Source organism: Dipodomys spectabilis, unplaced genomic scaffold (genome assembly GCF_019054845.1).
Source record: "Dipodomys spectabilis isolate Male_0828 unplaced genomic scaffold, ASM1905484v1 ptg000506l, whole genome shotgun sequence".
NCBI lineage: Eukaryota > Metazoa > Chordata > Mammalia > Rodentia > Heteromyidae > Dipodomys > Dipodomys spectabilis.
This window is the reverse complement of record NW_024871183.1, coordinates 1,707,695-1,732,187: the sequence shown is the minus strand read 5'-3', so window position 1 is coordinate 1,732,187 and position 24,493 is coordinate 1,707,695. Positions and strand designations below refer to the sequence as shown.

Sequence of the window (24,493 nt, the reverse complement as noted above, 5' to 3'; positions counted from 1 at the left end):
AATGGGACCTATGTTTCTTTGGGCTTGGCTTACTTCACTTAATATAATTTTTTCCAAGCCTTTCCATTTCCTAACAAATGGGGAAATGTCATTCTTTCTGATGGAGGCATAGAATTCCTTTGTGTATATATACCACATTTGATCCATTCATCTACTGAGAGAAGTCTGGGTTGGTTCCATATCTTAGCTATGGTAAATAATGCTGCAATAAACATAGTTGTGGTGGTAGCTTTAGTGTGGTCTTGTTTGTAAACATTTGGGTAAATGCCCAAAAGTGGGATTGCTGGGTCATAGGGGAGCTCTATGTGAAGTCTTTTTTTTTTTTTTTTGGGGGGGGGGGGGTCCGGTTGTGGGGCCTGAACTCTGGGCCTGGGCACTGTCCCTCAGCTCTTCAGCTCAAGGCTAGCACTCTACCACTTGAGCCACAGCGCCACTTCCGGCTTTTTTCCTTTTGCTTATGTGGTGCTGAGGAATTGAACCCAGGGCCTCAGGCATGCAAGGCAAGCGCTTCTACCACTGAGCCAACTTCCCAGCCCTCTATGTGAAGTCTTTTCAGGAACCTCCATACTACTTTCCAAAGTGGATGAACAAGTTTACACTCCCACCAACAATGAAGTAAGGTTCCCTTCTGTCCACATCCCCTCCAGCATCTGTTGTTGTTAGAGTTCTTGATTATAGCCATTCTAACTGGGGTGAGGTGGTATCTCAATGTTGTTTTGATTTGCATTTCTTTTATGGCTAGGGAGGTTGAGCATTTCTTCATGTGTCTATTGGCCGTCCTTCTTTCTTCTTCAGAGAAGTTTCTCTTTAAGTCATTAGCCCACTTATTTATTGGGCAGTTGTTTCTTTGGAGATTTGTTGTTGGGGGATTTAATTTTTTGAGTTCCAAGTATATTTTAGATATGAGACACTTGTCCATTGTATGGCTAGTGAAGATCTTCTCCCAATCCATGGGCTTTCTATTGATCTTGTTAGCTGTGTCCTTTGCCATGCAGAAGCTCTGCAACTTCATGCAATCCCATTTGTCCAACCTTTCTTTGATTTGTTGTGTTTCCGGGTCTCTATTAAGAAAATTTTGGCCTGAGCCAAGGAGACCTAGGGTATCTCCTATTCCATCCTGTAATGTTTTCAGGGTGTCTGGTTTGACTCCGAGGTCTTTGATCTATTTGGAGTTGATTCTGGTGCAGGGTGATATATAAGGATCTAGCTTTAGTTTTCTACAAGTAGTTAACCAATTTTGCCAGCACCATTTACTGAAGAGGCTGTCTTTCTTCCATTCTATTGTTTTAGCTCCCTTATCGAAGATTAGTTGGCTATAGGTCTGTAGGATCATTTCTGGGTTTTCAATTCTATTCCATTGGTCCTGAGATCTGTTCTTATGCCAGTACCAAGCTGCTTTGATTACTATGGCTTTATAGTAGAGTTTGCCACTTGCGGTTTTCTGAGTGGTTTATTGGAGATAAGAGTCTCATGGATTTTTCCTGCCTGGGCTGGTTTTGAACCATGATTCTCAGATCTCAGCCTCCTGAGTAGCTAGGATTATAGGCTTGAGCCACTGGAGCCCAGCTCAAAATGGCAAGCTGTACCTATTATATCTATGCTCCTAATCTTTAAACAGTAAGTTTTGTTGGGCAAGATAGGTAAAGCCCACCCAAAACACAAGCAATTTTTCCCTTATATGTGGAAGCTACATAAGTTAAAAAAAATAATAAAAGAAAGAAAAGAAATAACTTCTTTTCTCAAACTTACCTTTCAATTCATTCTAATTTTACTTAACCAGTAGAATGAAGAGTCACCTGGGTTTTGTTGGTGTTTGTTTGTTTACCATTTCAAGGGTAAGATAGCCATTCCTATAAAATAACAAAGTAGATTTTAGACAATTTCTTCCTGTGTACAAGAGAATGCAGATATAGATAGCCCTCCCTTATTTCCTTACCTTGTAACTTAACATTACAAAGGAGATGTGCTACTTCCTGGTTTTTACTTTTGTTTTTGGCCCTTTGATAGTTACTATAAATATCAAAATATCTCCTTTTGTATCTAACCAGCCTCATTTGCCCCCCTAAATGATTTTGGTGCATTTTAATCTTAAAAATGGATGCAAGCTTGGTACTGGTGGTTCATGCCTGTGATCTCAGCTACTCAGGAGGCTGTGGTGGTTCATAGCCAGTACAGGCAGAAAAGTCCATGAGACTCTCATCTCCAATTAACCACCAGAAAACCAGAAGGGGTACTGTGGCTAAAAGTGTTAGAGCAGTGGCCTTTACAGAAATTGCTCAGGGACAATGCCTAGGTCCTAAGTTCAAGTCCCAAGTCCCATAACCAACTCTTCCTACACTCCTCCTCCCCTTTCACCCCCCTGCAAAAAGAATGGGTGCAGCCACGCCTGGCTTTTATCTTTTATCTTTAATTTTTTATCTCAGAAACTTTTGCCCAAAATCCTTCTAGTTCTATTTTCTAAGTAGCTAAGATTATTGGTTTGGGCCTGGTTCCCAGCTTTTCTTTAAAAAAAAAAAAAAAACCAAAAAAACAACAAAAAAAAACTTAACCATATTGTCTGTCTTTTATTCTAGTAGGTATGAAGTTGTCTCTTTTCCTAATTTTGATTTCCGTTTCCCTAATTAACTGATTTTGAACGTCTCTTCATGTGCTTTCTTGTGTAAAATAGCAAATCTTTTCATTTTTAAAAATTGTGTTATTGGGGCTGGGAAGGTAGCTCAGTGGTACAGTGCTTGCAGTGCCCAGCCCCAAAGTTAAGGCCCCATGGGGCTTGAACTCTTCAGCCCAAGGTTAGTGCTCTACCACTTGAGCCACAGCACCACTTCTGGCTTTTTCTGCTTATGTGGTGCTGAGGAATTGAACCCAGGGCCTCATGCATGCAAGGCAAGCACTCTACCACTGAGCCACCTTACCAGCTCCAGTTTAAAGGTTTTTGAAGTCCAACTTACCTGAGATATGCTTGCTTCCTTTGTTATAAAGATTATGCTTTTGATGTGACAACTGTTTTTGTTTTTGTTTTATTGTTATTGTTTTTGTTATTTTACTGTGTTTTTTTTTAGGGGGGTGCTAGGAATTGAATCCAGCTTCTCACACATGCTGAACACATGCATTACCACTGAGCTATCTTCAACTATTAAAAATAAATAAGATTTTAATTCCTAATAAGAGTTACTGTTATAAATAGACTCTACTACATATATTAAAATTTTTATTATTGTTAATGGTAGTTTAGACTTTGTCATAGAAAATAATATTCAGTGTGGTATATACCTCATCCCCGCACTTGGGAGGCTAATGTAAAGGATCGTGAGTTCAAGCCAGCCTACATTATGTAGACCCCCACCTTAAATAAGTAGGGGTGGAGTGAGGAGGAAGAGAGGAAAGTAATTTTCAGTCCATTTTTAATTGTGTACTTTTGGCATATTCATTATTTGAAGTTTTTTGTTTGTTTGTTTTTTGTATGTGTGTGTTGGTTGTGACAAGGGCTTGAACTGTAGGCCTGGGTGCTGTCTCTCAGCTCTTCAACTCAAGGCTCTACCACTTCAGCCACAGTGCCACTCCAGTTTTCTGAGTAGGTTATTAGAGATGAGAGTCTCATGGGCTTTCCTGCCTGGGCTGCCTTTGAACTGTGATCCTCAGATCTCAGCCTCCTGAGTAGTTAGGTTTACAGGCTTGAAAAACTTTTTTTGTTTTTTGTTTTTTTAACAATAGATTTGCTGCTATAATGCCCAGGAGTGAAATTGCTAGATTATAGGGTAGCTACATGTTTAATTTTTTGAAGACCCTCCATACTGCTTTCCAGAGTGGTTAAACAAGTTTACATTCCCACCAACAGTATGTTAGAGCTCCCTTTTGGCCACATCCTCACTAGTATCTGTTGTTTGTTTTCTTGATAATGGCCATTCTAACTGGGGTGACGTGGAATCTCACTGATTATTTCAGGGTTGTTTTGATTTAGGCATTTCCTTTATGGCCTGAGATGTTGAGCATTTCTCCATGTGTCTGTTGGCCATTTTTACTTCTTCTAAGAAGACTGTAGCTCATTAGCCCATTTGCTAATTGGGTTGTTGGTTAATTTTATGAGGGCTTAACTTTTTTAAGTTCTCTGTATATGCTGGATATTAGGCCATTGTCTGGTATATAACTGGCAAATAATTTCTCTCATTCTATAGACATCATCTTAGTTTGTTGGCTATGTCCTTTGTCATGTAAAAACATTTTAGTTGGATTCAGTCCCATATATCAGGTCTACCTTGGTTTTGCTGTGCTTCTGGATCTTTATTCAAGAAGTTTCTACCTGTGCCCAGGAACCCTAGTATTTCCCTTACTCTTTCTTGTAGTAGTTTCATGGTTTCAGGTTTTACATTGAGGCCTTTAATCCATTTTTAGTTAATGCTGGTGCAAGGTACAGCACTATTCACCATAGCCAAGATATGGAATCAGTCCAGATGCCCCTTAGTGGACGAATGGATCAAGAAAATGTAGTATAGATACCACATTATTATACCTATTATACCAAATGTAAGGAAATAGAACAACTTGGAAAAAATTAGGTTAAGTGAATAAGTCAGGCCCAGAGAGACCAGGAAGATAGATTTAGTTTACAAATTCATAAGTAAACACATTGGATGGTGTATATATTAACTGAAATATAGTGCATTGAAGGGAGAGTCTTAGAAAGCCAAAATCAACGTTTTGCTAAATAAAACGCCAGAGGGGCTGGGAAGGTGGCTCAGTGGTAGAGCGCTTGCCTTGCATGCCTGAGGCCCTGGGTTCGATTCCTCAGCACCACATAAGCAAAAAGAAAAAGCCGGAAGTGGGGCTGTGGCTCAAGTGGTAGAGTGCTAGCCTTGAGCTGAAGAGCTGAGAGACAGCGCCCAGGCCCAGAATTCAGGCCCCACGACCGGACCAAAAAAAATAAATAAATAAAACACCAGGAAGTGGGTACTCTAATGGGGTGTGGTGGGATGAGAAGAAAGGAGGAGGGGAATGAAGAGAAGAGGCGGAAAGTGCAACCAAGAATCCAATGTATATCCTACAAAATTAAGAAGAGTATGAGAAAGGGTGGGCAGGGGAGCGGATGGGTGAGATTGTAGAAAGGGTAACATTAATTAAGATATATTGTATTCATAAAGTGCTTTGCTAAATGGCAACTTCTTTGTACAACTACTTAAAGATAAATTAAAACTTTCAAAAGTGATTTTATATAACAGTTTTGTTTGATTGTAATACCCTTTTCCCCCCTCTCTCTGCTTCTCAGCTTCCTAGATCTTTAGCTTCAACTCCCACTGCTCCTGCCAATCCAGGAACAGCAGACAATGCAGCACAAGAGGAGCTCATGATCACCTTAATAACAGGATTAGCTTCTCTTACATCTAGAACTTCTGTGGGAATCATAGTTGTTGGAGGAGTGGTAAGAAACATTTTTAGCAAAATTGAACTTATTGCAAAAGTGCTTATTGAAAGATAAAAAGAAAGGTATATTCTGTTTTGAGAATCTATAAAGTAGTATGAAAATTTTAAAGAAAAAGTATTAACAAAGAATTTCACAGATCTCTAATCGTAAATGTATACATGTCTGTGTTTAGGAAAGAAACACTGCCAACTATCTGGATATTTTTTATTTGTTGATTTTAGGGCAGTGCTGGGGATTGGACGTTGGAAATGCTAATCTGGTACTGTACCACTATAATATCCCCAGCCCTATTTTCTTAACACACATACAAAGGAGTGCTATTATCACGCTTGTGCAACAAGGAAAGTCTAGAGGGATAGAAATGGTAGTTTAGCCGGGCGCTGGTGGCTCACGCCTGTAATCCTAGCTACTCAGGAGGCTGAGATCTGAGGATCGCGGTTCAAAGCCAGCCTGGGCAGGAGAGACCGTGAGACTCCTATCTCCAATAAACCACCAGAAAACCAGAAGTGGCGCTGTAGCTCAAGTGGTAGAGCGCTCGCCTTGAGCTGAAGAGCTGAGGGACAGCGCCCAGGCCCAGAGTTCAAGCCCCACGACCGACAAAAATAAATAAATAAATAAATAAAAAGAAATGGTAGTTTAGTGACAAAGCACATGCCTAGCATGTGTAAGGCCCTTGGTTCATAAGTCTTGTGTCTTGTCTAGCCTTACAGAAAGAAAGGATGTCTGTCTTAAAATATTAACAATAATTTTAATAGTAGTTCTTGTTAAAAATTCTTATGTATTTTGGGCTGGGAATATGGCTTAATGGTAAAGTGCCTGCCTAGCATGCATGAAGCCCTGGGATCGATTCCTCATTACCATATAAACACAAAAAGCCATAAGTGGCACTGTGGCTCAAGTGGTAGAGTGCTAGCCTTGAGCAAAAGAAGCTCAGGAATAGTGCCCAGGCCCCTTAGTTCAAGCCCCAGGACTGGGGGTGGGGGGGGGGGTGGGGAAAGCTTAAAAATTCTTATATACTTCAGAATATATAGGAATATATGCAGAAATATATAAGATAAAACAGTTATTTTAAATTGTTATTGTAGAGTTGATATACAGAGGGATTATAGTTATATGAATAAGGTAATGGGTAATGAGTACAATTCTTTTTGAACCATGTCTCCCCTTCTGTCACTCTCTCCCTCCCATCCCCACCCACGAGATATCAGGTTCATTTTCCACATGGTATCTAGTGAGTATCACTATTGTGTTTGTTCACCTTTGTTCCACCTTTTATGTGCCCTCCCTTACCCTCCAAATACAAAGTAAGAAACAACACAAAAGGAAAAGAAAACAAAAACAGCAACAGTGGCAACTAAAAACATGTCTCTTTTTTTTCTTGGAGTTTATTTCATAGAATATTATTTTATATGATCATCTATCTGCACATAGCTATTGAACTTTTGTCAACCACTCCTCTGCATATCTTCCCTTGGCTTCAGAGTGTGAAAGTCTATATAATTATCATGTCTCAGTGTGTGTGCATATAAATATATTTTTTTTTAATTTAACTTAAAAAAATTCTAATCATTTGGGCTGGGAAGGTGACTCAGTGGTAGAGTGCTTGCCTTACATGCATAAAGCCCTGGGTTCAATTCCTCAGCACCACATAAGCAGAAAAAGCCAGAATTGATGCTGTGGCTCAAGTGGTAGAGTGCTAGCCTTGAGCTAAAGAGCTGAGGAACAGTGCCCAGGCCCAGAGTTCAGGCCCCATGACTGACAAAATATTAAAAATAAAAAATTTAACCATTCAGTGTATTTACTTGTATATTTAAAGGCACCTTCTAGTTTTACCACATAAGGGAAACACCATGCAGCCTGTTTCTTTGGCTCTGGTTTCCTTTGCTTAATATAATTTTTTCCAAGTCTTTCCATTTCATTATGAATGGTACAATATCATTCTTTCTGATGCATTGGTAGAATTCCATTGTGTCTATATTCTACATTTTCTTGATCTATTCGTCCACTGAGGGACATCTAGGTTGATTCATGTCTTGCCTATGGTAAACAATGCTGCAGTAAACATGGTTGTGCTGGTGGCATTAGTGTGGCCTTGTTTGCGGTCCATTGGATAAATGTCCAGGAGTGGAATTGCTGGGTCATAGGAAAGCTCTATGTTTAGACTTTTAAGGAAACTCCACACTGCTTTCCAGAGTGGTTGAGCAAGTTTCCATTCCCACCAACAGTGTAGTAGAGCTCCCTTTTGACCAAATCCTTGCCAGCATTTGTTATTGTTAATTTTTCTGAAAATAGCCATTCTAACTGGAATGAGTTGGAATCTCAATGTTGTTTTTGTTTGCGTTTCTTTAATAGCCAGAGATGTTGAACTTCATGTGTCTCTTGGCCATTCTTTTCTCTTCTGCTGAGAAATCTGTCTTCAAGTCTTTAGCCCATTTATTGATTGGATTGTTGAGTTTTTCAAGCTTTGTTTTTTGGAGGCTTAATTTTTTGAGCTCTTAAGTATATTTTAGATACAATGATTTTGTCTGATGCATAGATAGTGAAGATTTTCTCTCATTCTGTAGGCTTTCTAGTTATCTCTGCTAGTTTTGCCCTTTGCCACACAGAAGCTCTTCAGTTTGATACAGTCCCATTTATCCAGTCTTTCCTTGATTTATTGTGATTCTGAATCTTTATTTAGGAAATTTTGACCCATTCCTAGAAGGCCTAAAGTTTCCTCTACCCCTTCCTGTAATATTTTCACAGTATCTGGCCTTACATTGTCTTCTTTGATCCATTTAGGGTTGATTCTGGTGCAGGTGATATATGAATATCTAGCTTCAATTTTGTGCACATAGCCAATTTTGCCTTCACCATTTGAAGAGGCTTTCTTCCAACCTGTGTTTTTGGCTCCCTTATCAAATATTAGGTGGCTATGTGTTTGTGGGCTTATTTCTGGGTCTTTTTTTAAATACGTTATTTATTGTAAAAATAGTGTACAGAGAGGTTATACTTACATGAGTAAGGTAATGAGTGCATTTCCTATAGAGCATTGTTACCTCCTTCTTTGTTTTTCCATTACCATCCCTTCCTTCCCCACCTCTCCAACTCCTCCCTCCCTTCCCCCCCCCCACCAAGTTGTAAAGTTCATACATCTCATTGTTACAATGGGTCATCCTGTATCCCTATCTAAGCATTTTGTTTTTATCCTTCCCCTCCCCAAATTAGAAAAGTGTGTATACAAGATGCAGGGCACCAGAATCAAATACAGTGAAAACAGGGGTTAAACCATGGGGGAAGAACATACAAAAGAAACAACAAAAGCACATAGTACATTATAAATACGTTAAAAACAATAGCAAGAAATAAAAACACTTACATCCCTGTCTTGGGGTTCATTTCACTTAACATCATCTTATATGGTCATATGTACATAGCGTTTGACCTTTTCTGCTTGTCTCCAGCGTATTCTTATGCCAGTACCAAGCTGTATCTATTATACTATTGCTTTGTAATAAAGCTAGAAGTTTGGTATTGATATTCCTCCAGCACTATTCTTCATACTAAGGATTGTTTTTGCTATTCTGGGTCTTTTATTATTCTATATGAATTTTTGGATTGATTTCTTTTCTTTTTTTTTTTTTTTAGATGTAATTTTGGAGTCTTTATTACAGTTTGCAGGCTGCTCACAGCCACTTGTTACAAAGGCCTGGATCCCTCAAATACACTTAACACAGTTAGGAGACAGGTCAGAGAGGAAAGAAAAGAACAAAAACAATACCAACAAACCAAATCAGCTCTCCATCAGAACTGAATTGGGGGCTGGGAAGGTGGCTCAGTGGTAGAGCGCTTGCCTTGCATGCCTGAGGCCCTGGGTTCAATTCCTCAGCACCACATAAGCAAAAAGAAAAAAGCCAGAAGTGGCACTGTGGCTCAAGTGGTAGAGTGCTAGCCTTGAGCTGAAGAGCTGAGGGACAGTGCCCAGGCCCAGAGTTCAGGCCCCACGACTGGACCAAAAAAAAAAAAAGAACTGAATTGGGAGGCCATGATGACTAGAGATAAGCCAGGAGACAGGACAGAGGACAGGATCACAGAGACACATGGCATGGCAGCATAGCATCCTGGCACCTATGCTGTTCCAGGCCTAAATAGGGTCAGGGTAGGGGGACAGAGACACAGGACACTCCCAGTCTTTTGCCAGGAGCACTTTACAATTTTTTTTTTTTTGTCCTGGGGCCTGAACTCTGGGCCTGGGTACTGTCCCTCAGTTCTTCAGCTCAACGTGAGTGCCCTACAGCTTGAGCCATAGCGCTACTTTCAACTTTTTCTCTCATATATGGTGCTGAGGAATTTGAGCCCAAGGCCTCATGCATGCAAAGCAAGCACTCTGCCACTGCACCACCTAACATTAACTAGTTGTTTTGAACCAGGTCTTCAGCTGCCTGCACATTCCCAACTGCTTCTTTGCAGAAGGGAACACAGCACATAGGCAGGCTCTGAGTTTCCTCATAGAGACACAAGACCAAACATAACGAAAAACTCAAGACCAGGACAAATACAGAAAAAAGCTGGTTGAGGTGAGGCAAACCCCAACACAACCATATCCAGAACACTACTGTATGAGAGCATTCTTGGTGGGACTTGATCACCAGATCATCCCATCAGAGGCTGCAGAACTCTCCACAGTTCAAGAGTCTGCTGAGTGAGCCACTCCCAATCAGCTCCACCAGAACCTCCCAACCCCATCAGCATGAGAGGAAGAAGAGCCAGTTACTGAGCACATCTGCTCCCCTATCCTCTTCAATTTCCAGATGGACTGGCCCTCAGGTTTCAGAAAAACATAAACATAAGCAGGACAGAGAAAGAGACTTACTTCCGGAAGCTTTCTAAGTGACTCCAAAAAGATGTTTGGATGGCATGTCCAGCATCAACGAGCAGGTAACCTTAGAGTGGTGGAAAGATCACAGGGCCCTGGAACTTCTCAAGGGGCACGCTTCCTCTGTAGAGGTTTCTGTCCCCTGATAGCTGGTCCACCAAGGCCATTGGCCAGTAGCTTCAAGGAACGTAGATGCCCTGGACGTGCCCCCGTCTGTTGTAAGGTGAATTATCCCAGAGGCCACATTTAGGTAAATGGAATTTTGGAGTCTTTATACACAGTTAGCAGGATGCGCGCAACCAGTTTTTCCAAAAGCCTACAGCCCCCAAATACACTTAACACAGTTAGGAAACAGGCCAGAGAAGAAAGAACAAAAACAATACCAACAAACCAAATCAGACAATGGAGCTGAATTGGTATGCCATGATGATCGGAGATGAGACAGGAGACAGGACAGAGTACAGGATCACAGAGACACACATGGCATGGCAGCATGGTGTCTGATTTCTTTATTTCTTTGAAGAAAGTTGTTGGGATTTTGATGGATATTGCATTAATTTGTATGTTGCTCTGGGCAGAACTGCCACTTATACTGTTAATTCTCTCCAACCAGGAGCATGGGAAGTTTTCCATTTCCTTAAGTCTACTTCAATTTTGTTTTTTGTTTTTTTTTTTTAAGTTTTCATAATAGAAGTCCTTCAGATCTTTGGTTAAGTAATTTCTATGGGTTTTTATTTTTTATTGTTGTTGTTGTTTTCTGCCAGTCCTGGGGCTTGAACTCAGGGCCTGGGCACTATCCCCAAGCTTCTTTTTTTTTTGTCGGCCGTGGGGCTTGAACTCTGGGCCTGGGCGCTGTCCCTCAGCTCTTCAGCTCAAGGCGAGCGCTCTACCACTTGAGCTACAGTGCCACTTCCGGTTTTCTGGTGGTTTATTGGAGATAGGAGTCTCACGGTCTCTCCTGCCCGGGCTGGCTTTGAACCATGATCCTCAGATCTCAGCCTCCTGAGTAGCTAGGATTACAGGCATGAGCCACCGGCGCCCGGCTCCCCAAGCTTCTTTTGCTTTGGCACTACCACTTGAACAACAGCACCACTTCCGGCATTTTCTGTTTATGTGGTACTATGGAATCAAACCTAGGGCTTCATGAATGCTAGGCAAACACTCAACCACTAAACAATATTCCCATCCCCCCTTTAATTTTTTGAGGCTATTACAAATGGAGTTGTTCTAATTTCAGTATTACTCTTCTCATTGCTGGCATACAAGAAGGGTTTTTTGGTTTTTGGGGTTTTTTTTGGGGGGGTCCAGTCATGGGGCCTGAACTCTGGGCCTGGGCGCTGTCCCTCAGCTCTTCAGCTCAAGGCTAGCGCTCTACCACTTTGAGCCACAGTGCCACTTCAGACTTTTTTCTTTTTGCTTATGTGGTGCTGAGGAATCGAACCCAGGGCCTCAGGCATGCAAGGCAAGCGCTCTACCACTGAGCCACCTTCCCAGCCCCACAAGAAGGTTTTTGTGGGGTGATTTTATACCTAGCTACTTTGTTAAAGTTTCTAATCAACTCAAGTAGCTTTGGTTAGAAATCTATAGGGTTCTATAAATTCAGGATTGTGTTCTATGTAAAGAGGGATAGCTTTCCTTCTTTATTTAGATCCCCTTTATGTGTTTCTCTTGCCTTATGGTGTTGCTAGGAGTTCCAGCACTATGTTGAAGAGGAATTGAAGAGAAATGGAGACAGTGGCATTCTTGTCTTGTTCATGATTTTAGAGGGAATGCTTTTTTTTTTTTTAAGAGGGAATGCTTTTAACGTTTCCCTATTAAGTATAATGCTAGGTTTGCCATATACAGCCTTTATTATATTGAGGAACATTCTATGGATCCTGAGCTTCTCCAGGAGCTTTTATCATAAAGAGATGTTGGATCTTGTCAGATGGTTTTTCTGCATCTGTTTAGATGATATGTGGTTCTTGTCCTAGCTTCTGTTGAATTATATTAATTGACTTGCATGTATTGAACCAGCTTTGCCAGCCCTGGAATGAATCCCATTGGATCATGGTGTATGATTTTTTTGGGTTAGTTGTTGAATTCTGTTGGTCAGAATGTTATTGAGAAGTTTTTTTGTTTCTTTATGTTTTTGCTTTAGAGTCTTTTTTTTTGTTGCAGTTACATAAATCAGGTAATGAGTACATTGCTTTTTTTTTTTAATTTAATTTTATTGTCAAGGTGATATACAGAGGGGTTACAATTACCTATATAAGGTGAGTGAGTACATTTCTTGTTGAACTTGTTAACCCCTCTCTTATTTTTTCTCCCACTTTCCCTCCCACTACCCTACCCCCAGTTTTACGGTTCATTTCCAACATATTGACTTAGGAGTATCGCTTTGCATTGGTTCATCCTTTGTCCTTTGTCTCACCATTTTGCCTAATTCATATAAACTTATATAATACCCAGGGTATCAAAATAAAAAACAGTGACAACAGGGGATAAACCATAGGGGGAAAAAAGGCACAAAGGAAAAAGGAAATTACAGAGCACATTTAAAATGACAACAAAGTAAAACCTCTTGTTTCCATATCTTGGAGTTCATTTTGCTAAGCATCATCTTATATAGTCATATATACACAGCTATTGAGCCATTCTGCTCATGTGCTAGAACTATCCTAGACAAATGAGAGAAACTATGAGAAGTGAGTTGGGTCTATAGTTCTCATTCTTTGATGAGTCCCTAAATGATTTTGGGTTGAAAGTCATACTGGCTTCACAGAATTAGTTTCTTATTTCATTGAAGAATTTGAGGACTATGGGAGTTCTCCTTTGAAGATTCTCTGCCAGTATCATATTCTTAGAAGACCTTACAGAATTTGGCTGTGAATCCATCTGGTCCTGAGCTTTTCTTGAATGGGAGGTCCTTTATTACCTTTTCAATTTCATTACTTGTTACTGGTCTATGTACTTTAGTTAAATCCTTTTGGTTCAGTTTATATTCTCTAGGAATGCTTCCATTTCTCCCAAATTCTCAAATTTATTGGCATAGATGTTTTCAGTGTATTCTCTAATAAAATTCTGACTCTTGCATATTTCTGTTGTGATGTTCCCAGTTTTATACCTAATTTTATCAAATTGGGTGTGTTCAATTTTTTTTAGTCAAATTTACTAAGGGTCTATCAATTTTGTTAATTTTTTCAAAGAACCAGCTTTTTGTTCATTTTTAAAATTCTTTCTGTGGTTTTTAAATTCTCTAATTTCTGATTTAATTTTTTATTATTTGTTTCCATCTATTGATTTGGAGTTTGGCCTATTCCTGTTTTTCAAGGAGCATGAGGTGTATCATTAAAGTGTGTTTTCTCCAATTTCTTTTTTTTTTTTTTTTTTTGGTCCGGTCGTGGGGCCTAAACTCTGGGCCTGGGCGCTGTCCCTCAGCTCTTCAGCTCATGGCTAGCGCTCTACCACTTGAGCCACAGTGCTACTTCCGGCTTTTTTTCTTTTTGCTTATGTGGTGCTGGGGAATTGAACCTAGGGCCTCATGCATGCAAGGCAAGCGCTCTACCACTGAGCCACCTTCCATTTCTTGATGTAGGCACTAAGAGCTATAAATTTTCTTGAGTACTGCCTGTCCCAGTGGAGCTGGTATTTGTGTATTCATTTTTATTGAATTACATGAACGTTTGAATTTCCCTTATAATCTCCCACTCATCATTCAGCAATGTGTTGTGTGTTGTTCAGTCTCCATGAGCTAGTTTTCTGTGATGTTTTTGCTGTTGAGATCTAATTTTATTTGGTTGTGGTCTGATAGGATACAAAAGATAATTTCCATTTTTTAAAATTTGCATAGATTGCTTTGTAACCTAACATATGGACTATTTTGGATCATATGCCATAGGCTGCTGAGAAGAATGTATATTCTGATGCAGTTGGGTGAAATAGTCTGTAGATTGTTAAATGTTTTTGTTTTTTTGTTTTTTTAAATTAAATCTGTTAAATCTACTTGGTTGATGTAGTTATTTAGGACTGAGGTTTCTTTGCCGAGTTTTTGCCTAGATGATCTATCCAGAGGAGATAATGATGTATGTGTATTTTTTTTTTGGGGGGGGGGGGGTCCGGTTGTGGGGCCTGAACTCTGGGTTGGGCGCTGTCTTTCAGCTCAAGGCTAGCGCTCTACCACTTGAGCCACAGCACCACTTCCGGCTTTTTTCTTTTTGCTTATGTGGTGCTGAGGAATCCAACCCAGGGCCTTATGCATGTAAGGCAAGCGCCTTACTGAGCCACCTTCCCAGCCCATCTGTGTGTATTTTTAAGTCAAGTAATATGAGTTTGATGAAGTTGGGTGCTCCAGCATTTGGTGCATAGATATTTAGAATTGTCATATCCTCCTGTAGTTAAGTTATTAGTATGTAATGACCTTGTTTTTCTCTCTTTACTGACTTTAATTTATTTTATCTTATATTAAGATTGCTGCTCCAGCCTGGGGCCATTTGCTTGAAAGATTTTATTTCAACCTTTCACTTTGAGAATGTGTCTCTTGTAAACAACAGATGAATGATTCTTGCATTTTGATCCAAGTAGTCACTCTGTGTCTTTTAATTGGAGAGTTATTTCCTTTGATATTGAGAGTTAGGACTGATAATGCCGGCCATGTTATCTCCCTTCTTAAGGACTCTGCCTCCTCTATTCTTATTTATCTGGTTCTCTGGTAAGGAGATAAAGAGATTTTTCTCTGACAATATCATATTCTTGTTGGTTTTCTGTATGAAACTGTATTTTTGGAGTGCTAGTTTGGTAGATATAGTGTTTCAATTTTTCTTTATTATGGAATATTTTAATTTTTCCTTTGGTTATGAAAGGGAGCTTTTCTGGGTATAGTATTATGGGTTGGTAATTATTTCACTTGAGGGTTTGGAGTGCTTCATGCCAGGCTCTTTTTGCTTTCATGGTCTTGGCTGATAAGTCTCTGGTTATTTGGACTGGTTTTCCTTATGATTATAAGTAATCAATCTTCTCTCTGACAGCTTTTAGGATCTTTCCTTGGTCTCTGTTGATTCTCTGTGTATTATAATGTGGTGTTTGGATGTTCTGTTATGATCTGACCTGCTGGGTGTCCTAAATGCTTCTTGTATCTGAATGGGACTTTCTTTTTGGATATTTGAGACATTCTCTGCTAGGATTTTGTGAAATGTTTCCTATCCATTTAACTACCTCCTTTTCCCCTTCTTGGATACCTGTCAGTCTCAAATTCAGTCTTCGAATTGAGTCCTGTAGTTCCTGTAGGCTTCTTTCTTGTTTCTTGGATTTGTTCTATAAAATAACCTCCTGTCTGAATTTGATCTACTCTGTTTCCAACTCTGAGGCTCTTATCTTCTGCTTTGTCTGTTCAGCCACAGAGTCTTATCACTTTACTGTTTAATTCTATGCTTCCTGTTTCATCATTTCTGAGGGCTTCTACCTCTTCTTTTAAAAGGCTTGTTATAGCTAGATCATTTCTGAGGGCTTGTACCTCTTCTTTTAAAAATGTTTGTTTTACCTAGATCCGGGTGGCTCACGCCTCTAATCCTAGCTACTCAGGAGGCTGAGATCTGAGGATCGCAGTTCAAAGCCAGCAGGGAAGGAAAGTCCTTGAGACTCTTATCTTCAGTTAACCACCAGAAAACTGGAAGTGACACTTTGGCTTGTTAGGTTTTTAAAAAGAGGTAGGCGAGTAAGAACCATGCACGTGGTATTCAGGTAAGGGGCACCAAGCCACGATGGCCTCCACGCAGCTGGCAAAGACCTGGGAAAGAGAAGAGAGAGCTGGGAAAGAGGGTGTCTGGGCCTAAACTAAGTCACATTTTAGGATTTCTAAAGATCTCCTTATATCACTGATTTGTATGTTTGTATTTTCTTTCATCTCCTTTAACTGGGTGGCTGCTTTTTCACTGGACTCCTTTGCCATCTCTTGGATGTAATTTAGTTTCTTGTTCATGGTCTTTATGAATTTTTCTATTATTTTTTGGTCAGTCTCATGCTTATGATTGTCTTATATATGTTTTCCAACTTTTCATGAATTTATCAGCAATGATTTTAGTGCATTTTATGAAGTGTCTTCTAGGTCTCTGTTTCCCTCTGTTGTCTGGTTGTTTTCTGTGATCATTGTATTTCCTTGGATTTGCATATTTCTAGTATTTCTGTGATGTGTTCTACCCATTTGAAGACCCTTTTGGTTTTATATTTGGATATTTTGTGTCCTTCTAAACTCTTGTTTTCTTGGTTGACTAGGAAGCTTTGCTGAGATTCATTTAGCTGGGTTAGAGCTTGTAGGGATCAATCAGTAGAGATGTAGAGTTTAGTTGAGCTGTGAAATTGTACAGTATAAGGTTATTGTATTGTGTAAGGTTAGGATAATGAGGAGTAGTTTTCAGGGATGTATATGAGAGGGGTACAGTTTATAGAGGAGTTAAAGGAGAAAAGGAGGCAAGGACAGGGAATGAATGTGATGGAGGATATAAATGAGGGAGAAGAAGGAAGAGGAAAAGAAAAAATAATAAAAAAAAAAAAAAACCTTATATTCCATATTGAAGGAGTCAAAGAAATTAAGCTCCCTGAGAAGTTAAGCTCACTGAACCTAATGCTATCTTCTCTAAAAAGCCTAAGATAATAGCTGTATCCTATCAAATTATAGCTCTAATTTTGAAGACAGAAAGGTGATATAAAGAAGAGTAGAGGAAGGGAAAAAACAAATAATTTAAATAGGGATACAGGTGTACCCATTGCAACAACAACTACAAAAAAGAGATGTACAAGAGTTGTTGAAAAATGAACTTTGGCACAGGGAGGGGGGAGGGAGATAGGAAGGGAGGGTAAGGGGAAACAAAGGAGGAGGCAACAATGCTTGATAAGAAATGTACTCATTACCTTGCTCATGTAATTGTAACCCCTCTGTATGGTATTTTCACAATAAAAATAATTTTAAAAAGAAGAGTAGAATATTATATGTGTATATATTACAAATTGCGCAAATACATATCAGATCATTCTAACAGTAGGCCCAGAACATTCAACCTGGAGATTGACGTTCTCTAAAAATTGAGCGAGAGAGAGAGAGAGAGAGAGAGAGAGAGAGAGACAGAGACAGAGAGAGACAGAGAGAGACAGAGAGAGAGACAGAGAAAACAAAAAGAGGCTCACTGCTCAGTGTGTCCAAGATCAGGGCTGTTCTGTACTGCAGTTTCTATGGGAATGGCCTGAGTTAGGACTACTTTAGAGGAAGAGCCTCAGTTTAGAGTTGTAAATTTGAATATAGATGCTACTGGAGCTATATGCACCTATTCCCATCAGAGATGCTGAGTTAGGTGGTGTAATGGTTTTCAGCTGTCTTTGCTGTTTGGCAGCGGGTCCTGGTGTTTTCCCAGTTGTCTCCCTGGCTGCCTGCCTCTCTGTGGGGCATTGCTATGCACCACAGGAAATTTTGGGGAGATTTGGGAGTTGTAGTTGCAGGGGTGGGGTTGTGTACCAGCAGTCTTTCTGGGGTAGCCGCTGGAGGTATGGGAAAATAGGTTTTGCCCTCTTAAAATATATTCCCTTTGTCTCAGACTGGGGATCTGGTCCAGGGCACTTTGAGTCACCACAGGGAGCTGGTCTGGTCTCCCTAGGGAGTAGTCCCCAGTGAGGTACTCACAGCCCCTGGAGCCAATGTTGAGTCAGATGTGGTGGTCTCAGACTCCTCTTCCTGGTGTTTCCCCCGGTCTGGCGATTCAAGTGTGTGCTTTCCTCCCTGTGCTGTGGCTGCTAAGGCAGAGCCACTCAGCAGAAGTCTGCACATTGATTCTGACATCTTTGCTGATTTCTCTTCTTGTGTTTCCACGGTGAGATTTTTTTCTGTCTTAGAGGGATCTCTGTTTAAAGATTGGTGTGAATCTCTTGAAATGACATATATGCTGGTATCCTAAATCTCTGGTCAGAGACACCTAGGGAGTTTACAGGTGATGGTGCCACCATTGTCCCAAAGTTCAAAACACAGTTTAGGATTTCAAAAACTTTTGAAAACATTTTTTATCACATTTTCCAGATACATTGACTCAACTTAGGAAATTCGACAGCTTATGACAGTTTATCTGATATTTATGTGCTGATCCTTTTCTTCCTACTTGAGTTACAGTAATTTCAGATTTTCCCATGTAGATATATGTTTGTCTTTTAAAAGTTTTTGTTTATGTGGTATCAAGGAATTGAACCCAGGGCCTCATGCATGCTAAGCAAGCACTCTACCACTAAGCCACTGCCCCCTGTAGAGTAATACCCCCACCCCCCACTAGTCCTACGGCTCAAACTCTTTGGGCTTAGGTACTGGTCCTGTGCTCTTTTTTGCCCAAGGCTAGTGCTTCACTGTTTGAGCCGTGGCACCACTTTCATCTGTGTTTTTAGAAAGTAGGTTAGATTCTCAAAGATCTATAGGGAGCCAAAATGCCTTTTAATATATTCTCTCTAGTAGCAGTTTACTTTCTTAGAATAAGCTGTGACTTTATTTTACAGATTTGGAAAACTATAGGCTGGAAACTCATATCTGTTTCACTAAGCATGTATGGAGCTTTGTATCTTTATGAGAGGCTGACATGGACTACCCGTGCCAAGGAGAGAGCCTTTAAACAGCAGTTTGTGAACTATGCAACTGAAAAACTACAGATGATAGTTAGCTTCACCAGTGCAAACTGCAGCCACCAAGTACAGCAGTAAGTTCAAAGATGGATCTTTCATGTCACTAATGTATGACACACATAAATACACACACACACATATGTATATACATTTGTGGTTACCACTAAGGTGAAAGATGAAACAATGTCAAACTTTACCTTCTTCCTCTCCTCCTCTCAATCACCATTGTCCCAATTCTTCTAATAAATTGATTGAAATATTTGGAAATATGTATACAGAAATTCCTGCAAATTATGAAAGATTTCCAAAAGGTATTTCTTCAGCAGACCTATTCTAAGTTTATGTTTTTATTGTTAAGATATTGTGTTTCTTCATTATGAAGATTGAATTCATAGCCTTTACTCACTGAGCTTTGTGGTGAGTAGACTCCTGATTCAGTACCATACATTTACAATTTGCTTTTACTTTTACAGTTTAAGCTTTTGCTTAAGTCTAAAGGTATTATTTTTTTAGCTACCAACTTTTACACATCTTAAATGTTTCATTGATAAAAATATATTAAACTCCACTAAAGTCAAGGCTCCATAACATTCTATATTTAGATACAGTTGAAAGCAGAATTAAAAGACTTAAGATAAATGTAATTTAATGAAAGAGATTACATGTACACAGTCACACAATATGAAACAAAAGTGATAATAAAAAAAGTGTTGACAGATGGATTTCAAGCATTTATTAAAGCATGAAGGCATTCATACAGAAGAGGTGAAACAAGCACAATAGGAAAACCAGAGAAAATAGCAGAATCCAAATATGAGGCAGGAAAGAAAGCAATGTGTTCGAGAACATAAAGGGAAAATTTCAGAGGTATATGTTTATGTGAATGTAAGCCAAACACTAGCACAAGGCCCTATCAGTAGTACAAAAATTAGAGGTTAGGGAACCTGAGAGCGATGCCATCAATACCTTAAATCTAGAATAAATAACTTTGCAGTGGGAAATAAAAACTAAGGCGATAGGAACTGTAAGACAAACTGCTTTAGACATATCATAACTTTAACACAGTTAAAACTGTAGAGGTCTAGAGTAACATGGAGACCACAGATTTGAGGAACAAATTCCTCAAATTTCTAAACTCCTCTATTTTATAGGATAGCTTTAATTTTATTAAGAAATGTATTTTCTGTAATGAGATTCCTGAGCTGTGCACCAGTGCCTCATCCCTGTAATCCTAGCTCCTAAGAAGGCTGACATTTCTTCAAATGTTCAAGGTTCAAAGCCAGCCTACACAGAAAAAGTCTTGAGACTCTGTCTCCAATTAATCAGTAAAATGACTGGAGGTGTGGCTCAAGTGGTAGAGTACCAGCTAAATGAGAACATGAGGCCCTGAGTTTAAGACCTAGTACCAACACAATAAAAGGGAATTTTAAAAAAGATACTTGAATCTCTAAAAGAAAACACTTGCGGTTTATATAAGTAAAAACAATATAAATGTTGCTTTCTTTCTTTCTTTTTTTGCCAGTCCTGGGGCTTGAACTCAGGGCCTGAGCACTGTGCCTGAGCTTCTTTTGCTCAAGGCTAGCACTCTACTACTTGAGCTACAGCACCACTTTCAGCTTTTTCTGGTTATGTGGTTCTGAGTTATCGAACCCAGGGCTTCATGCATGGTAGGCAATCACTCTACCACTAAGCCACATTCCCAGACTCTTTTTTTTTAATCATCAAGCATTGTCTCCTATGTGGTAAATTAGTAAAAGGAGATAGAGAAAATAGAGATTTGAAAATAGGTTTATCCTCTTTTTTTAAAAAAAATAAGTTTTTTATTGTGAAAACACTGTACAGAGGGGTTACAGTTACAGGAGCAAGGTAATGAGTACATTTCTCTTTTTTTTTTTAGAGGATTTTACAATCTAATATAGCAACCTCAAATAATTAAACTAGATAAATTTTAATGATAAAACCTTAAAAGGATGAAACATGTTTTATTTATCATCTTGGGACTTGGGTGGAGAAAAGAGCCAGGAGGAAGACACATAGGAAGATATTGCAGAGAAAAGCATGTTCGTTCTAGAGATGCACATATTCCAGAACTGGCACTAGCTTTTTGTTTTGGGTTTGTTTTTTTTTGTTAGTCATGGGGCTTGAACTCTGGGCCTGAGTGCTGTCCCTCAGCACTTCAGCTCAAGGCTAGCAGTCTACCACTTGAGCTACAGCGCCACTTCCAGTTTTCTGGTAGTTTATTGGAGATAAGAGTTTCACAGCCTTTCCTACCCAGGCTGGCTTTGAACCACAATACTCAGATCTCAACCTCCTAAGTAGCTAGGATTACAGGCGTGAGCCACCAGTGCCGGCCCGGCATTAGTTTTAAAGAATAAATATTGTACTTACCAAGGCCAGTATATTAGCAATCATAGAACCTTTGGTTATGGAAACATGATTAACTTAGCCTACTTCACAAAAATACATAGGGTGTTTTTCATTTCTGTTAACAATTTATTATTTTTATTAATCAAAAGAGTAAAGTTTCTTACTTCTTTTTGAAGAATATACCCATCTTCTGCCTTTTTATTGCATACTTATATTTACTACCATATAGCAAAGGTTATATTTCTTCTTGAACTTTTGCACTAGGCCCCATGAAACGAAGCATATAACTTATATTAAGTTTCCAGATGCTATGAATTCCCTCCTATCATAGCAGTGGTTCTTGATCCTTTATGATTTAGATTTTCTTTGAACTTTTCTCCTTTGTTTAAAAATTTTTTTGTTTTGGAGATGGTCTTGCTATTATCTTTCTCTGGGCTGTCCTCAAATTCGAGTCCTGCCTAGGTCTTCACATCACGCCCAACTTGCTTTTCTCTTTATAAAAGCTTTACATTGAAGTTTCACGACTGCTAATCATTTTCTTTTTAATTTAAGAGAAATGGCCACTACTTTTGCCCGCCTGTGCCAACAAGTTGATATTACCCAAAGACATCTGGAAGAAGAAATTGCAAGATTATCCAAAGAAATAGATCAGTTGGAAAAAATACAAAACAATTCAAAGTACTTAAGGTATTTAAACCTTTTCTCTCTCAATAACATGAACATTTACTAGTCTCAACCAAAACGTAATTATATAAATCAACAAGTGAATCTTTTAGCTATTTCACATTTAAGAGCTTTCATAATTTCCTATTTTGTAATTTCAGTATAGTGAAAGCTAATTTGAACAGAAGAATGAATTTTAACTAAAGGGAATTTTATATCTCTAAACTTGTTGGACTAAATTAGTTTCTTTTCAGAATAGAAGTTCTATAATTAAAAGTGAGTTTTTAGTCCTGCGTAGCCAGGACAATTGGGAACTATTGAATATGTGTAAATATGAAGCAATGAAAATAAATAAGATTCCCTGACACAGTAGGAACTTGTAGCTTAATTATTTATTAAGGATTTTTTGGAACCTAGTAAAGTATGCTCTGAGGGACAAAACTAGAAATAGCACTCTTAGAGCCATTCTTGGCATTTCCTTTTACTTTTTGTACCTGTTTGCTTGGGAAAAATAAGCATTATTGCCGGGCGCCAGTGGCTCACACCTATAATCCTAACTATTGAGCAGGCTAAAATCTGAGGATCATGGTTCAAAGGCAGCCAGGCAGAAAAGTCCGTGAGATTCTTATCTCCAATTAACCACTAGAAAACCAGAAGTGGCGCTGTGGCTCAAGCAGTAGAGCGCTGGCCTTGAGCAGGCATAGCACCCAAGCCCAGAGTTCAAGCCCCATGACCTACAAAAAAAAAAAAAGCATTATCTAATATATTAACTTATATTTAGATACACAAATACTATTGTATTATAATTACCTTTAGTATCAGTATAGTTGTAGCATGCTATGCAAGTTTTTAACCTAGAAGTAATAGGCTATGCCATATAATTTAGGTGTGTGTGTAGTAGGTTATAATAATCATGATATTCATGCAATGATGAAATCAGCTAATAATACATTTCATAGAAGACATTCATCAAGTGAGGCATGACTATATTTATAGTTTACCTCCTCCCCTCCAAAATGAGCAAGAGAAAACAAGTCAACATCCACTCAGTGAGTCATGCTCCAGCATAGATTTAGAATGGGAAACACACATCTGTCTGTTACTTTTACTTGTTCTCTTCATGACAACTTGACTGCATCAAATATGATTTTAGTGTTGAAATGTATTTGGGAGGAGTCTTTTAACTCACATTATTCTACACAAGGAACAGGAAATGTTCTTTCTATACTCCATTTCTCCCTTCTTTAGCCTTGTTATACAAAAATTAGTCCTCGTTAAAACTATTAGTAAAGTATTTTTGGTATATGAATACCTCTTAACATCTACTAAAATGACATATTCAGTTCATATGCTTTATGTGAAGTAAGTCTTCAAAGACATTCATGACTGTGTGACTTAAGATATGATCCCATGTAAAGTATGACTCCACTGTATATTTTTTCTTTTTTCTTTATGTTTTTGTCTTTTTACTGCACACCTAAAATACCATATACAGTGAATACTCGGAAAAGGATTGGTAATAGATATATTTGTTCAAAAAGTTGTAGTAGCTAACCAGTGAGGTTTTTTTTGTTTTTTTGTTTTGTTTTGTTTTGGGTCTGGTCATGGGGCCTGAACTCTGGGCCTGGGCGCTGTTCCTCAGCTCTTTAGCTCAAGGCTAGCGCTCTACCACTTGAGCCACAGCGCCACTTCCAGTTTTTTTTTTCTGCTTATGTAGTGCTGAGGAATCGAACCCAGGGTCTCATGCATGCAAGGCAAACGCTCTACCACTGAGCCACCTTCTCAGCCCCAACTAGTGAGTTTTTAAGAATGGTAAAATGCATTTTTAATTGATCTTTATTTTAACCAAATTGACTGATGCTTTTTCTTTTAAATTAGAAACAAAGCTGTTCAACTTGAAAATGAGCTGGAAAATTTTACTAAGCAGTTTCTACATTCATGCAATGAAGAATCTTAATAGAAGAAATTGTTTGGTGACTATCCTAAGAGGAAACGGGACTAGAAGATTGAGAAAGTTTTGGGGATTTTTGTGTTTGTTTGTTTTTTTTTGAATGAAGTAATCAGTATGGATTATACTAACCAAATAGCAAATCTCTGTATAGATTTTAGAAATGATCTCAGAGTGTTTGCACATTTTCAAAGGTGTTATATGTTCTTAGTTTTAATTTGGGACAAAAACTAAATTGTTTGTGTTAAATGATTAATTAGTTAAAGGCAACAGAACCAACTATGTGACCCCTGAGGGGTGGGTCCTTGAGCTCTTAGTTAGGGCTTTGTTTTTGATTCTGAAAAACTCTGCTTCCTGGCATCCAGGAGTTAGAGAATCATCTTTTCATCTTCTCAAAACTAGTTTTTGATGCCTTCTTTAATGGAAATAGGAAGTTTCTTATGTATTACAAGTTGCATTGCTCTAACCACCAGAGAGTGTAGAATGTTCTTTAGTGTACTATTTATACAAGTTACAAGCATTTTGCCATCATGGCAAGTATGTAAACCCCTAATATGCTGTTTTTAGCCTTTTATTCCCATTAAAACTGATATAACACAGTATATTGGGGTTTTTTTGT

The 24,493-nt window shown here is 38.9% G+C and overlaps 1 protein-coding gene across 3 annotated transcripts in view; it reads left to right on the top strand.

Moving 5' to 3' along the window:
• Mfn1 (mitofusin 1) overlaps positions 1-24,476 on the top strand; it is a 60,365-nt gene extending 35,889 nt beyond the window's left edge. For all 3 annotated transcript variants that reach the window (XM_042669810.1, XM_042669809.1, XM_042669811.1), the window contains exons 15-18: positions 5,261-5,413; positions 18,774-18,970; positions 21,816-21,950; positions 23,805-24,476. In XM_042669810.1, the coding sequence (XP_042525744.1) occupies positions 5,261-5,413; positions 18,774-18,970; positions 21,816-21,950; positions 23,805-23,883 (564 nt within the window). In that variant the 3' untranslated portion in view covers positions 23,884-24,476. The remainder of the gene's footprint in view (positions 1-5,260; positions 5,414-18,773; positions 18,971-21,815; positions 21,951-23,804) is intronic.
• The last annotated feature ends 17 nt before the right edge of the window (positions 24,477-24,493 follow it).